The following is a 14092-nucleotide window of genomic DNA, read 5'->3' as shown; positions in this document are numbered from 1 at the left end:
CAGCAGTGCCACAGGCTGATCGCTTCCATGCCACACCTCACTGATGCTGGAGTTTATGCCAAAGGAGCCCCGGCCAAGTATTGAGTGCATAAATGAACATACTTTAAAGAACTTGAACTATTCTGTTTGGGATGGTCATTTAATGAAACTCAAATGTAAATATTCTAATATTTTGAGATACTGGATTTTTGACTTTCATGAGCTGTAAGGTATAATCATCAAAATTAAAACTTTTTACTTTACATGTAATGAATCTAGAATATGTGAAAGTTTCACTTTTTGAAATAAGTTGTATTTGCACGATTCTGTTCTATCGACAATCATTTACGTCTGTAAACACTTTTGATATTGGTTCAAAAGTGTCCTCTATGTATTAATCAGGCCCCAGCGAGGATCGAACTCACGACCCCTGGTTTACAAGACCAGTGCTCTAACCACTGAGCTATGGAGCCTCACCTGTTCTGGTAGTGTCCTGATTACCATATGAAAGGTACTGGCACTGTGTGTCTCTGTAAGGGGTGTGTCTATCTGTTGAGTTTCTTTTGTTTACACTATCAAACAATCATGTTTGCTTGGTTGCAACCAGTATTGGTTTTTGTTTTAAGGGTCACTACATTGACCTTGTTTAAAGATGACAAATAGGTGATTGCTTGTGATGTGATAACATGCTTCTCAGGCCTACCATATATTATGTATTTTATATATACCCTATATTATGTATTATCTAAATGTACTGAAATTTGCCATTCACAGAAATTATAAATAAAACCGAAATTAAATTTTCTCTTGTTATGGATTATGTAACTGTTCATCTGAGTTCTCAGTTTACAAAAGAATTTGCCTTGGTCACCAGTATGACAGTGATTTGTTATTCCTTATATAAATTTGATCTATCTCTGACATGCATCATTATTGTCCTTCTGCCTGGACCACACTGCATCACCAATGTTTTCAATATCTGCTAATAAACAAAATAAGCAAGCTTGACCAAAGTTGTTTTTGGGAGAAGAATTTAATGAAACTAGTAGTGTAGCACAGTTCTTCAGCAGAGATGTTAGCGTGTCAGCCTTTAAAGAATCATAACACAAAGTTCTGTCTGTGGGACAGACCTTTATGTCTGAAAACAAATGTCACAAACAATAGATACATGGAGAATCATAATCTAATATGGATACGCTACAGGAACTTTTCTGAGGAACACTGTCCCTTTGTTGTTCTAATTGTATGGACCAAGTAGTTCACACCTTTACAGACACAGACAGAGTTGACTGCATCACACACGTCGTTAAAGCTGCGACAGAATGCATGAAGTGTCCAACATTCCACACATAGTTTTTTGTTTGGTTAAAGTTTCAGTTTGGAATTTTCAGTGTGAGCACAGTCACACTATTTATACCACAAAATGGTGTAGAATAGTGCATAAGTACACAATTTGAGACACGTATAATCTTTTAGATACATGTTGACATCACTAGATAACGCTCCTGCGTGCCTGTATGATTGCCTTTTGCACATCTGCAACCATTTTGCTGCTATTATATTGTATTTATGGTCACATTGTCTGCAAATTATTTTTTATTCTTGCTTAAAAGTGTCTTTTAGACATCATTCAGGCCCCAGCGAGGATCAAACTCACGACCCCTGGTTTACAAGACCAGTGCTCTAACCACTGAGCTATGGAGCCTCACCTGTTCTGTTACACCTACACCTAAACCTACCCCTCACAGGAAACTTTGTGCATTTTTAGATTTTCTGAGGAACACTGTCACTTTGTTGTTCTAGATGTATGGACCAATTAGTTCACACCTTTACAGACACAGACAGAGTTGACTGCGTCACACGTCGTTAAAGCTGAATTGCTCCATTCCAGATTCTCCTTCTAACATTTTTTGTTTCCAGCTGTTGCCCAGTGAATATATACCCATTTGTTTTCCTCCATACTTTTTGTTTTACACAATTAATGATGAGCCCTTTTAGCTTTTTTCAAATGGTGGGATCCTGTCAGTCAGTCTATTAAAAAAAAAAAACTTTATTTGTCATTTCCCAGGACTGTCCAACAGAAAAGTTTAATAAATGATAGTTTGCAACATATGGCTCTTAGACCTTCCCATGTGAATCTCACGTTTATACACAGTCACAAAGGGCATGCAGCCTTCAAAATGTTTCTGGCTCTCATAATACCCAGACTACTTCTACAAATGTAATATATAGACTATAAGAAAAAGAAAAAAAATATTTTAAAATAATATTTCTTTATTTCTTTTAAAAACACTCTACTATATTTTGTCTGGGGTAGTAGTAATAATAATAAGAAGACAAAGTGAGAAAAGTGCCCGCATAGCTCTGAAAATGAATATAAAATGGATGTGAATTCAACACTTACAACTAGGGTTGACACCCGTCCCTTAAAGGGGTCATATGATGCGATTTCAAGTTTTCCTGTTAGAACGAGCCGTTTTAGGTAGGTGTGGCTGACTCTTAACATTTATAAAGAATATCTCTTTAGATTTGAGACTTTAGTCTTTGCAACTTTACAGATCTTCTTTATCCACCAAGAGCTTGTAACACTCCAAAGAGAAAGGAACAATTGAAATCGCATCATGACCCCTTTAAGGTAAAATTATGCGTCCCATATCAAATCAATACGGGACGCAATTTGTCCCATATTTTACAAAGGCCAACAAGCTGAATTAACAAATAAGTATTTTGCACCGTTTATAATGCTAATAGCAATTATAATGAAATTAATTTCATAAGAAGTTAGAGAAGCTCATCTTGGCGTCTTTGTTTCCATGGCGATGATGGAGTCTCCAGAACGCGCGCCGTTAAAGCCCTTTCACGAGAGCGCAGATTGCGCTAAACCTGCGCGGTTTAAAACATCGAGGAGCTCACGTCCGCACTTTGAACACAAGACTCTCCAGATGTAGAGCTGAACGGGAAAGTTATCAATGGGTCTGTCCAGTAACTAATGATGAACGCGCAGTTTGCAGAGAAGCATTTGTTCACGGCGGACTGTCTAACTTAAAGGGATAGCTCACCCAAAAATGAAAATTTTGTCATCGTTTACACTCCCACAAGTTGTTCCAAACCTGTAATAATGTCTTTCTTCTGTTGAACATAAAAGAAAATACTTTGAAGAATGTGGGCAACCAAACAGTTTCTGGTCCCCGATGACTCTGATAGCATTTTTTCTCTACTATGGAAGTTATGAGGACCAGCAGCTGTTTAGTTACCCACATTCTTCAAAGTATCTTCTGTTGTGTTCAACAGAAGAAAAAACTTGCAGGTTTAGAACAACCTGGGTAAATTATGACAGAATTTTAATTTTTTTGGGTAAACCATACCTTTAAAGTGACAGACACATCTGTGCTTCATAACCCTATTGTTTTATGAAAATTTGGATAGTCTGTTAGAGCTTGATAGACATAATTATTCTATTTTTAGACATTATTAGACAGATGAATTAATAGATTATAATTAATGTTGGACCCTATTTATTAATTTATAATTTATATTAATCAAAAATATATACATAATAAATAAGCATATATGTCATATACATTTTGACATTTTAAAAAGTTTTACAAAAATGCTAAATTATTTAGATTTAATGTAGTCCTAATTTAAGCAATTTTTTTTAAATTAATCTCATCCAGGTAACAGCTGCAGAACTGTCAAAAAAAGACTAATAAGAATTAATAATTTACATTCATGAGCATGTTTTCTCATGGTGTATTGTTGAGCTATGAGTTCCTCATTGATTATTTGTGTCCTTGTCCTTTATTTTTCTCTCCTCCCTTACAACTGAAATTACTCTTCATTCATTTTAAACTCTTGAGATAAGTTAGCTCAGGAACCAGAACATTATTTACTTGAATAAAATATGTTTGTTAAAAATGACAACCACCTAATTAGCCACTCATTTTCTTTGTTCGTGAATAGGGCTTTTATTTTGAAGTTAAATCATAACGGCTCTTGAAGAAACCCTTTTCTACATGACTTGTTCTAGTTTGTTTTGACCGAATCTACAAGACAAAGAAACAGGATACAGCAAGTCGGTGAGTGAATAATCTTCTTTTTTCTTTCTTTTTTTAAATAACTAGCCTGTTTCTATTAATTTTTACTACACAGGAATTAATTTAAGATGGTAGATCTAGTAATTGCCATAAATTATTCAAACTCTATGAAATAGCCTATTTCAAAAAGAAAAAGGAAAAGGAATATACTACACTGCCGATTCTGTCTTTCATGATTATTATTTAGGAGCCTACACGTTGTAGGCCTAATACAGAATTTCTAAATTGTTATTAGCAGGATTTCAATTTTATTATTATTATTATTATTATTTAATGAACATGGACTGGAAATAGGGTTGTCTAAAATTTACAAGAATGTATGTTGTAACGCAACCATGAGAAAAATAAATGCTCTCCAAATTCTTTAGTGAAACTTTTGTTACCCTTTTTCCTTGTTTTGGACATGTTTCTGGTCTGTTAGGCATGTCCACAGTTTCGATCTCCACAGAAAACAGATAGCCTACTACCATTTCTTATAGGCTAACGTAAAATAACTTAAATTACTTAATCTTTCTTTAAATAACGTAATATTTTTATTGTACATCTAATAGTAATCTAATAGTTTTAGCTGAGATACATTAATTTAACCCTTATCATGAAGAGATACATTAATTTAACCCTTATCATGAATATCTGAATGTTAATTTGGCTGTTAGGTAGGCTACAAATGCAAACATTTTTGTCAACTTCCTGAGCACCTACACCAAATACCCTACTGTTTTATTTATTTATTTATGCTATTTATTTATTCTTTTGTGTGAGTGTTTTTTTTATGTGAGGATGTTTAGTAAGGCAAATAACTACCAAAGCAGCTTTTTACCTCATGTAAGTAGGCTACGACCTGTAAAATATTTTGGTAATGCTGATCAAAAACTGAATTAGGTAAAAAAAAGACTGGCTACAAGTTTGTTTTGCGATTCGGCCCGAATCAGTTTTCTAAAGTGTTTTTGAAAAATCACTTACTCTGCCTTTAAGCCATTTCCTGTGGGCTATGATATTTGTATTTCCAGCAGGCACTCGAGATGTTAGAATGCTCAACCGTGTGCGCGTGAGATAACGTTTCTGGTATCCAGATTTTGGGGCTTGCAAGGTGAATTTTTTCCCCCTGTGACAACAGCGGCCGTACTTAACAAGAATGAGTTCGAGAATCAAAGTCTTTTTTTTTTTACGAATTAGATATTATGAAAATGCTTGAACTGCCGGTACTTTACAAAGCGCAAACATTTCAATTAACTTTTTGCGTCAGCTCGGGTCATCACAAATAAAAGTTTAATTCTAAATGGTGGCAATTATAATTCAGTTAACGTTAGTTTTTAGTATAGGCCTATGTGCCCTGGGAAATATTAAACAAGAGATGACTCGGATTCATTACTTTTTTCCTATTGTACGTTATGTTGAGTTTAATATGCTTCAACCCGACTCAGTTAATTAGAATTGTTTAATGTATTCTTGGAAAAATGTGCATCTGGACATAAATTTTGTCATTTTTAAGTGATTTGGTGATTCGAGGGAAATAATGCTCAAATATAACTTTACCGGGGACTGTTAGCCTGCAGTTTTGATAGCATGTAAATGAAGAAATACCAATCTCGGCCGTTTTGAGAAGTGATAGATCACAAATATCGTAACAAAGGCTATTTACAGACATCATGAAAACGATGGTGAAAAATAGGCTATTTCTGGAGAACATGCTTGATTGTCATAATTCAGATCTCAGTCTTTTTCTGTTTTAAAAATAACTTTTTTTTTGGTTGACATACAAGAGTTGCCTTGAGTATTTGTCAAAAATATTACATATAAACTGGAGAATGCTAACATGATAAAATATACAACATTTACATTCTTACAGTGCAACAAGTCATCACATTCCCATTTCAGAAGTGATTTCATCTCATAAACAGCTTTTCTCAACCTTGAAAGCATGTTACGTACCAATGACAGAGGACATAGCGAACTATACTATAATGGGCGGCACCTGAAGCTTAAAGAGCTCAAATGGATGCGAATACGGAATGACTACCTCTATAGAACAATCCCAGATCACCCTGAGGATGTGGAATTTCGAGTGTCATACCTTCGGCATAACACTAACCTCCAAGGATTCCTTGGCATCTGGGATTCGGAGGGATTTAAAAAGCCGACATGCAGCCACTCACCAAAACATGATCTGGTATGGTGGAGCCCAGACATTTCCAGAGGTGATATTACTAAAGCTGAGAAGCGATACCTGGATGACCAACACACTGACACAGAAAAACCTTTTCTGCACAAGTTCACCACTTCCCCTGCCTTTTTGTCATCCTCTCGCATGGGGAACTTCCGTTTCAGCATGTCGATCCATGAGTTGTTGAGAAGTTACAAACAGCAGTTCTGTGCAGGCCAGAAGCCCAACATTCGGATTTTTGAGACTGTGGTCTATAAGCAGGAAGTGATGTATTCTATTGTGATTCATGCGCCTCGTGCACGCAAGCTGTTCTCTAAGTATCCCCTGCTCGAGGATACCCAGGATGCAGTGTGTGGGTTCCATGAAAACACCATTATCTGGCGTCCACAGGCGATGAGTAAAACACACCGTTCCAGGCTGTCTCGTAACATGAAAGCCATTCGGATACCTGTAAAAGCCAGAGAAGAGTACATGTGGGATAACATCGGAGTGGCATTCCATGTTCCACATGGAGAAATCTTCCACTTCAGCAAGGAAATTCTGACTAAGAGTCTCAGACTCTGTGAGGGAGCTCAGCCAAAACTTAACACAGAAGAGTTTGTGAAGTGTGAGTTTGACGCCATCAGGCTTTAGAGTAAATATGCCGGAGTATCCATTACCTCCAGCCAGCACTTTTAGGTATTAAAAGTGACAAAATGAGCAGAAAGTTTTTGTAATCACGTATGTAGAAGTATGAAAGGTATGTGGGGGAAATATTTGTTTTTTTACCTGATTGTTTTTTATTCAGAAAATGTATTTGTCCATGCTGCATTAATAAAGCACTGATGCTGAAAAAAAAAAGATTCTGGCCTCTGACATTAATTGTGGCTTTTGATGGAAAGGGAAAGGCAGAATTTATGGTTCTTTATCAGTTTTGCTTTGCTCCCACTGAATACCTCTCTGTTTAGCTCACTCAGCTCACAAAAGCACAGGCATGGAGCACCTTGGGATGTTTCCAAAGCACAAAGAAACCAACAACACACTGCATTTTGATTTGATAACATTTGGGTAACCTTGAACCATGTCACATTTTGTAGACTAGTGGTTAATAGTGGGAATGCAGTATGATTTACTTTGCTTTCTTTATTTATGTTTTTTTAAATGTTTTTATTCCTCTTTTAATTACCTGTATTATGCTGATTAGTTTCTATTCTTTTACACTGCATTAAATTCAATATCACTGCCTTTTTAAAATCAGTATTTATCCTTTATTTAGTAAAGTAAATTTAGAATAGAGTGTGTAAATTGATTTAATGAGTGGTTTTTTAATTCTCTTATCACTACTAGAAGTGATATATCTATGCACATACATACGGTCAAGGAGGCACATATTTTCATGTTAACTGTCATGATGTCTGGCAATCTAAGTGCTGAAGGTCACATAGGTCAGGGAGGCCTGTCTCTAGTCTCTTTCTTTACAGTTAGTCTCGCATTCCACATAGTCCCACATTCTACTGAAGAAAAGAGTTTTATTATTAAAACGCTAATATTGTATATAAGTAATATTGTTCAGACTTCTGTGTGAAAGTTCACCTTATCTCCACTGTTTTGGAAAAAAGACATATAACAGCAACTCCAGGAGTGTGTGTGTGTGTGTGTGTGTTTCTCTTCTATCTCCCATTCTCTCTATCTTTTGTTATGATCCAGACTGACGCCAGCAAGGTGGTTGCTGAAACCTCTGAGGAGGGGTCCAAATTCCCTTACAAGAAGATCAAACCTATGGAAATGCTGACTCTGACATGCCTGGCTCATCTTGTACTGTGTAAGAATGGTCTGACCTCTTCATTAGACTGTGCTCTGGAACAGACCCCATGCAATAAAACAATAAATCTCTAAAACTGCATGCAGAAGAGTTCACAGATCACAGTCAGGTTTTTGCCCTATTTTCTCTGCCCACTTATCTACCAGCCCCCTCTCTCTTTTTTTTCCCACCTGGGCAAGTCAATGAAAGTTCATCAAAAATGCTTATATCTCAGTAATACATAGTTTTAACCCTTTCATGTTTGGTATTATTATTAATGTTCTGGTGTAATTGGAAAGATGGTCTCATTCCCATGTCAGTAGAATAGACAAGAATAAAGGTCTCAAACTATAGATAATTCTGTTCTGTTGATGATGTGCCCTGCTTGCTAAGCTCTCTGGCAAATGTTATATCTTGCCCCAGATGAGATGTGACCGTTCCGGTCACACAAAGAGTGCCTTGCAAAATTTCCATGAAGTTTTTATTGCTTTGAATTTATAGTTCTCTGTTTTGTTTGGGGTGTTCAAAGAGAGCTGGCAAACTGCTCAAGGAAGCATCTGTAAACAGAACTTGCCACACAATTGTTGTGTGTCTCTCTATTGCCAGTATGCTGACTTAACTTTATTCTCAAAATCTTGTTAAAAAAATTGTTAGTACCGGTAACTGTTGGAATTCCCCACATGTGATGTGCAGACAGGAGTGGGCCCTGTACTTACTGGATATCATTGCAATAGAATTATTAACAACTCGCATGGTGCGACAACAAGAACATTAGACACCTGAAATGTTGCCTTTAAGTCTGCATGATCATTTGTTCCCTTATTTTATTGTGGGGTCTAAAGTAATGCAAATGTATATACATTGTGTTTACATGTACATAAATATTTGTCTGCTCAATGCCATATTAAACCAGTCAGAATCAATTATCATACAGAGCTGTTTAATATGACTAAATAATGTAACAAAATTTGTAACAAATTATATGTTGTGAGAAACATGTAGGGCTGTTGTCTAAATGGCCGGGTCTTTTTTCATATCGGTAATGAAAGAGCAGTTGCTTTGTGGTCGTTTCACCTAAGGTAAGGTGTTAAAGATGTTCACACAGTTCACAATAAGCATATAAAAGAGTTCCTAACGTCTGGTAGGCGTCGATTTGCTGAGGTGGAACATTATTGGCCAAATTGCCTATTGGAATTTGGTTTTAAACACTTTGAGTGACTTTATTTGGAAGATTTTGATCAGTTCAAGCTTTCGTTTCTGCTATTGTTTGTTTTTGAAACAGCCAGGAGGCGGGGAATGCGGTGAAAAAAAAGAAGGGGGAAAAAAAAGAAGAAAAAAAACTCCCGCGCTTTCGTGCAGTGTTTCTTTGGGGGCAGAAGAAGTACAATCTGAAAATAGCGTATCTCTGGTAGCAGGTAACATACTTGTTTTTACGGGGGGAAAATTGTAATATAGTTTTATATTCACATATTAATGATTAATGTAATGTATTATTCATGCACGGCTTTGAACGATCGTTTTGTCAGTAACGTACCACAGTTTAGCCGTCACTTTTAATATCAAGTAAATGTGGTAAAATCGAAACTTAAAATGTTCGCCATCATTACAATCCCTCAAAAGTGTATTTATGATAAAAAGCATTCATGTAATGTTGACAATGACAGATGATGGCATATTTGTGCGACTGCTAATAATTGTTTGTTTTTAATGATTTTAATAAACTCGATTTGTTTGTCAAACACATAAAACTTAAGTTTGTGGCGCCACCAAGACCATTTTTTAATCCGCCTTTGTCACAACCCTGAGATATACGCTGCGTCCGAAAGCTCTAAAATGCTGCTTTCGGAGGCAGCATTTCAAGGCATGAAGGCATCAAGGCACGTCAGAATACAAATTCTGCTTCACTTCCTGTCTCCGGAGGTACCTTCTTCTTATCGAATTTTGAAGGCAGCACATTCAATGTAAACCGTTGCACACACAAAAAAGTGTTATTTCCTCTTTTTGAATGTACACCTGTTTTTCTTCTAAATAACGTTCAAAAGCAGAGACTGTCAAGGCAATCAGACCACCTGACTAAACCAGCAAACCTAAGTTTTTCATAGTGGATTTTTGTTTTTGCTGGAAATCCTAATAAAACTATACTAGTGAGTTGCTTAGAGCTGCTATCAGTGGTTTGCAGGGTTGGGAGAGTTACTTTTAAAATGTATTCCATTACAGTTACAAATTACTTCATTAAAAAAAGTATTCAGTAACGTAATCCAAGTACTACAATATAAAAGTAATGTAATCTGATTACTTTTGGATTACTTCAAGTCAAATATGTAAATAAAGTCGAAAAAGCAATATCAAAGTACATTTATTTAATTATGACTTTAAAATTAAAACGATTAAAAAAGTATTTTAAAACCATAGGCGTAGCTTGACGTTTGAGTTTGGGGGGGCCAAACCGAACCGGTGGATTTGGTCAGACGTAACGTTACTTTTAAACACATTTTAGTTCCCTCTCGAGCTTTCACGAGACATCACGGAGATATTTCTCCGTTATGGGAACTCCTTCCCTTCCAACCAGAAATATCTCCGTGATGTCTCGTTCCCGCTCTCAGGGAACCGAGGTTACGATAGTAACCGGAGCGTTTTGCTATAGTAAATCTACATATTCACATAGAGCAGTGGCAAGTGCGTGAGGTTGTCATGGTAACCACATACATTGCCCACGAATTACAGCTGCGCTTCTATTTTGCCACACTAAACTTAGCAATAAACACGTTTAAAATGCACAATAAACATCTCTGTCAAAACGATCTCAAAGGAGGCTTTTATTAAGCAAATCAAGGAGAATATGAAACCAATTACTGTTGCAGAATAGACACTTTAATGCTGATAATGCTCTTGTCCTGTTTTCATTTAACCCTGTATAATAAGTGTGTTGCTTTTTTTTTTTATTTTTTTTTTACTCATCCACTGTTTTTAAAACAGACATTTGTTGGGCTTGATTCAAGTTAATGCACAATGAGGCGCACACTTTTTATTTAGTCTTATTGAATAGACGATAAACAGTTTATATTCTAAAATCTATTTAAAGGTTGTGTTCTGTGAAAATTAAATAACATTTGGATGTAAATGGTCGGCATAAAAGTAGTGTGCGGCTAAACCGGCTGCGTCCTGTGGATCACCTTTATCTGATTGTCCGGGTCCGGAATCATTAAGCACGGCATTAATATCTTCATCTGAGTTTTTCGTTGTCTCCAGATTTCTCTGCAGTTCGTGTATGTTGTTAAAAACGGGGAACATCGTTTTATTCCACACAACAGGCAAGCATTACCGTTAAGTCTATTATCCACCAAAATGCAGATTCGTCACGTGACAATTCTTACGCAAATGAGATTGAGGGAGACGTTAAGTTTGTTTTGATTTATTAATTTACTTACAATAACAATTTAAAATGTATTAACTTTTACGTATTCACTTTTACATGTATTATTAACTGCATTATATGCATTTTTACTTCATAGAAAAAACTTTATAAATAAATATTTAGTACAATTCTTAAATCGCTATGGGGGAGCCAGGCCCCCCTGGCCCCCCCACAAGCTACACCCATGTTTAAAACTATTTGAAACTATTAAAAATTGTGTCTTGTTTCACCATCTAGATATTACAGCCCGTATATATATTTATATAAAAGGCTATGCAGACATCTAGTGGCTATTAGCAGTCATCCCGCGTTTGAGGAGAATAATTGTAGACGGGTGATATTTGCGCACGGTGGCTCACGTGAGTCAACATGAGTGTCAACAGAACCAGCGGCGCTAAATATAGCGTTATGTCAAAATACTCATTTATTTAATCTTAAATGAAACAAATGTAATCCTGATGGTATTCCCACTTTTTACAAAATGTAACTGTAATCTGAATACTTTGTTTTTTGATGTACTAGATTTTTGTATCCTGATATACAACGCAATGCCGTTACATGTATTCCGTTACTCCCCAACCCTGGTGGTTTGCAAGAGGAAAATGCTGAGTGACCTTGTAAAACAGATGATAAGATAACGTTCATCTTTTTCTCTGTTTCAGAAAGAAAATGAGACGCACAAATAACCGAAATGTTACAGAGACATACTTTGAGGGACAGCATCTGAGTCTTTGGGACCTAAAAGAAATGGAGTTACGGAACGGATACCTGTATAAGAACAACATCCCTGCTTATCCTGAATCTGTGGAGTTCCGTGTACAGAAAGTGTCTCATGTCACTGGGGAAAGTGGTCTTAGGGCTATTTTTCTCGATTCAGGGTTCAGACAGCCACCGGAGCTGGTGGCTAATGATCAGCCCCATTTCCTCTGGTGGGATTTAGCAGTCACATCTGATGACATATCCTCAGCTGAGGAGCGTTTCCTCGCGTCCTTATTCCCTCATCGAAGTTCTGCCCAAATTCGCAACCAGCCACCCGTCCTTGAGCACTTCACCAGCTCAAAGGCCTTCCAGGAAAAATCTTCCTATGGAAACTTCCGCTTCATCTTTTCACTTAAGGAGCTACTTTGGCTCTATGGTGAGCAGTTCTGTGGTGACCAAAGTCCAGTTCTGCGTGTGTATGAGACTGGGCTCTACCGGCGAGAGATTCTCTATAAGGTTGTAGTGCATCCTCGTGACATAAATCTTTATGACAGTTATCCTCGACTGCCCAATCGGGAGGACGGTGTGTGTGGGTACTATGATGGGGCTTTGTGGTGGTGCTGTCAAGCCCCCTCTGAAACCTACAAGCTGAAGCTTAAGGTGAACAAGTTGAATTGTAGTGTTCATGTGAGCCCCCACAGAGAAGAATACTATTTGTGGGATCATGTGTGTGTAGCTTTCCACATGGAGCCGGGGTGGGTGTTACGTGTGGACCGGAACAGACTGTTTAAAAGGGTGAATGCATGTGAAGTGTCTCAGCCGTGTCTTCTGAGACCTCCGGAGACTCCATTGAGTTTAAACGAGGCTGAGTGTATACTAGCTGATCTTAAGGCCAAAATGGGCTAGGCTAAAACCACAGACCATGTAGATACTACATTCACAAGGAATTGCAAAGAATAATGATGCTATGCATGCTAGTTAGATCATTTACACCACTTGCCTTTATTAAACAGCTTAAATGCACAGCTAATAAAAATACAAAGCCTTACTTACAAAGCAACACATTTTTTCAGTGCCATATTTTTCAATCAGTGTTTAACCTGTTAAGATATATATAGATTTCTATATTTCATATATAGTGTAAACTTGGCTACAACATCAAAACACATTCTTAGGGTGATGATGCAAACCTATGCAACAATTATCCTAACTATCTAGTTGCAGCCTGCTGTTTTTGGCTTGTTTGATTAATTATTAATGTGCCTTTGCACTGATCATCATAATTAAAAGGATAGTTCACTAGGGCTGCACGATAAATCGAAATGAAATCGTGAAATCGCTATTAGACAGAAGCTGTGATTGTCATGCGTATCTTTCAGTGAAGCACGGTTCTGTGATCAGCAGTAAATCTCCATCCGAAGGCCAGAGGACACACGACTACGGCAATATATGCTTTATCTGAGTTCTTCTTATTATAATTTTCATTACAATAAAGTATATCTATAATGCAATGCTAATCGACATAGCCTTTATCACTACTTAGAATACTATGAAATACGTTGCATGCCTATTTCTGTGTAAGAAGCCACATCATCTCACAGAAGGATTTATTTCAAACACTCGGCTGACGTTATGAAGTGAGTTTGGAGTAAAAACATGTTATTAAATGTGGTGTTTTCACGTGCTTTCAGATGGAGCAGCATTTACTTCACAGAGCTGTAGTTCACTGAGAAGCTACGCAAACAACTGTCATTATCGCGAACGATTTCTTTGATTTCATAATCGTACGATTATATCGTCTGCAGTTTTTTTGCGTAGCTTGTCAGAGAACTACGGCTCTGTGTAGTAAATGCTGCTCCATCTGAAAGCAGGTGATGGAGATTTACTACTAATCACAGAACTGGCTTTACTGACAAGATGTGCATGACAATCGCATTCGATTAATCGTGCAGCCCTAG

At 37.0% G+C, this 14092-nt stretch overlaps 2 protein-coding genes and 2 non-coding genes across 5 annotated transcripts; 2 read left to right on the top strand and 2 right to left on the bottom strand.

Moving 5' to 3' along the window:
* Positions 1-379: 379 nt before the first annotated feature.
* Positions 380-452, bottom strand: trnat-ugu (transfer RNA threonine (anticodon UGU)). The gene has a single exon. It is a non-coding gene; the product is annotated as a tRNA-Thr (tRNA).
* Positions 453-1611: 1159 nt separating this feature from the next.
* On the bottom strand, positions 1612-1684 carry trnat-ugu (transfer RNA threonine (anticodon UGU)). The gene has a single exon. It is a non-coding gene; the product is annotated as a tRNA-Thr (tRNA).
* Positions 1685-3983: 2299 nt separating this feature from the next.
* On the top strand, positions 3984-7040 carry LOC107706097 (uncharacterized). Its single transcript, XM_016509681.1, has 2 exons — positions 3984-4058; positions 5926-7040. Exon 2 carries the CDS (start codon positions 5998-6000, stop codon positions 6871-6873), a length of 876 nt encoding a protein of 291 aa, XP_016365167.1. The 5' UTR covers positions 3984-4058; positions 5926-5997; the 3' UTR covers positions 6874-7040.
* An 885-nt stretch (positions 7041-7925) lies between these two features.
* On the top strand, positions 7926-13201 carry LOC107706041 (uncharacterized). 2 transcript variants are annotated; one of them, XM_016509616.1, is made up of 2 exons: positions 7926-8041; positions 12098-13201. In XM_016509616.1, exons 1-2 carry the CDS (start codon positions 8019-8021, stop codon positions 13038-13040), a joined length of 966 nt encoding a protein of 321 aa, XP_016365102.1. In that variant the 5' UTR covers positions 7926-8018; the 3' UTR covers positions 13041-13201. The 2 variants fall into 2 exon arrangements, with proteins under 2 accessions (XP_016365102.1, XP_016365106.1); XM_016509620.1 differs by lacking the exon at positions 7926-8041 and adding an exon at positions 9396-9435.
* Positions 13202-14092: the final 891 nt, after the last annotated feature.

This window comes from Sinocyclocheilus rhinocerous, unplaced genomic scaffold (genome assembly GCF_001515625.1).
Source record: "Sinocyclocheilus rhinocerous isolate Xijiao unplaced genomic scaffold, SAMN03320098_v1.1 scaffold1333, whole genome shotgun sequence".
Classification (NCBI taxonomy): domain Eukaryota; kingdom Metazoa; phylum Chordata; class Actinopteri; order Cypriniformes; family Cyprinidae; genus Sinocyclocheilus; species Sinocyclocheilus rhinocerous.
Note: the sequence above shows the minus strand (reverse complement) of the source record. Positions and strands in the feature narration are given on the sequence as shown.

Coding starts and splice junctions, on each gene's coding strand:
- LOC107706097 (XM_016509681.1), top strand. CDS start 5,998: ATGTTACGTACCAATGACAGAGGACATAGCGAACTATACTATAATGGG.
- LOC107706041 (XM_016509616.1), top strand. CDS start 8,019: ATGCCTGGCTCATCTTGTACTGT. Junction 8,042..12,097: donor CCTGGCTCATCTTGTACTGT/GTAAGAATGGTC, acceptor TCTCTGTTTCAG/AAAGAAAATGAGACGCACAA.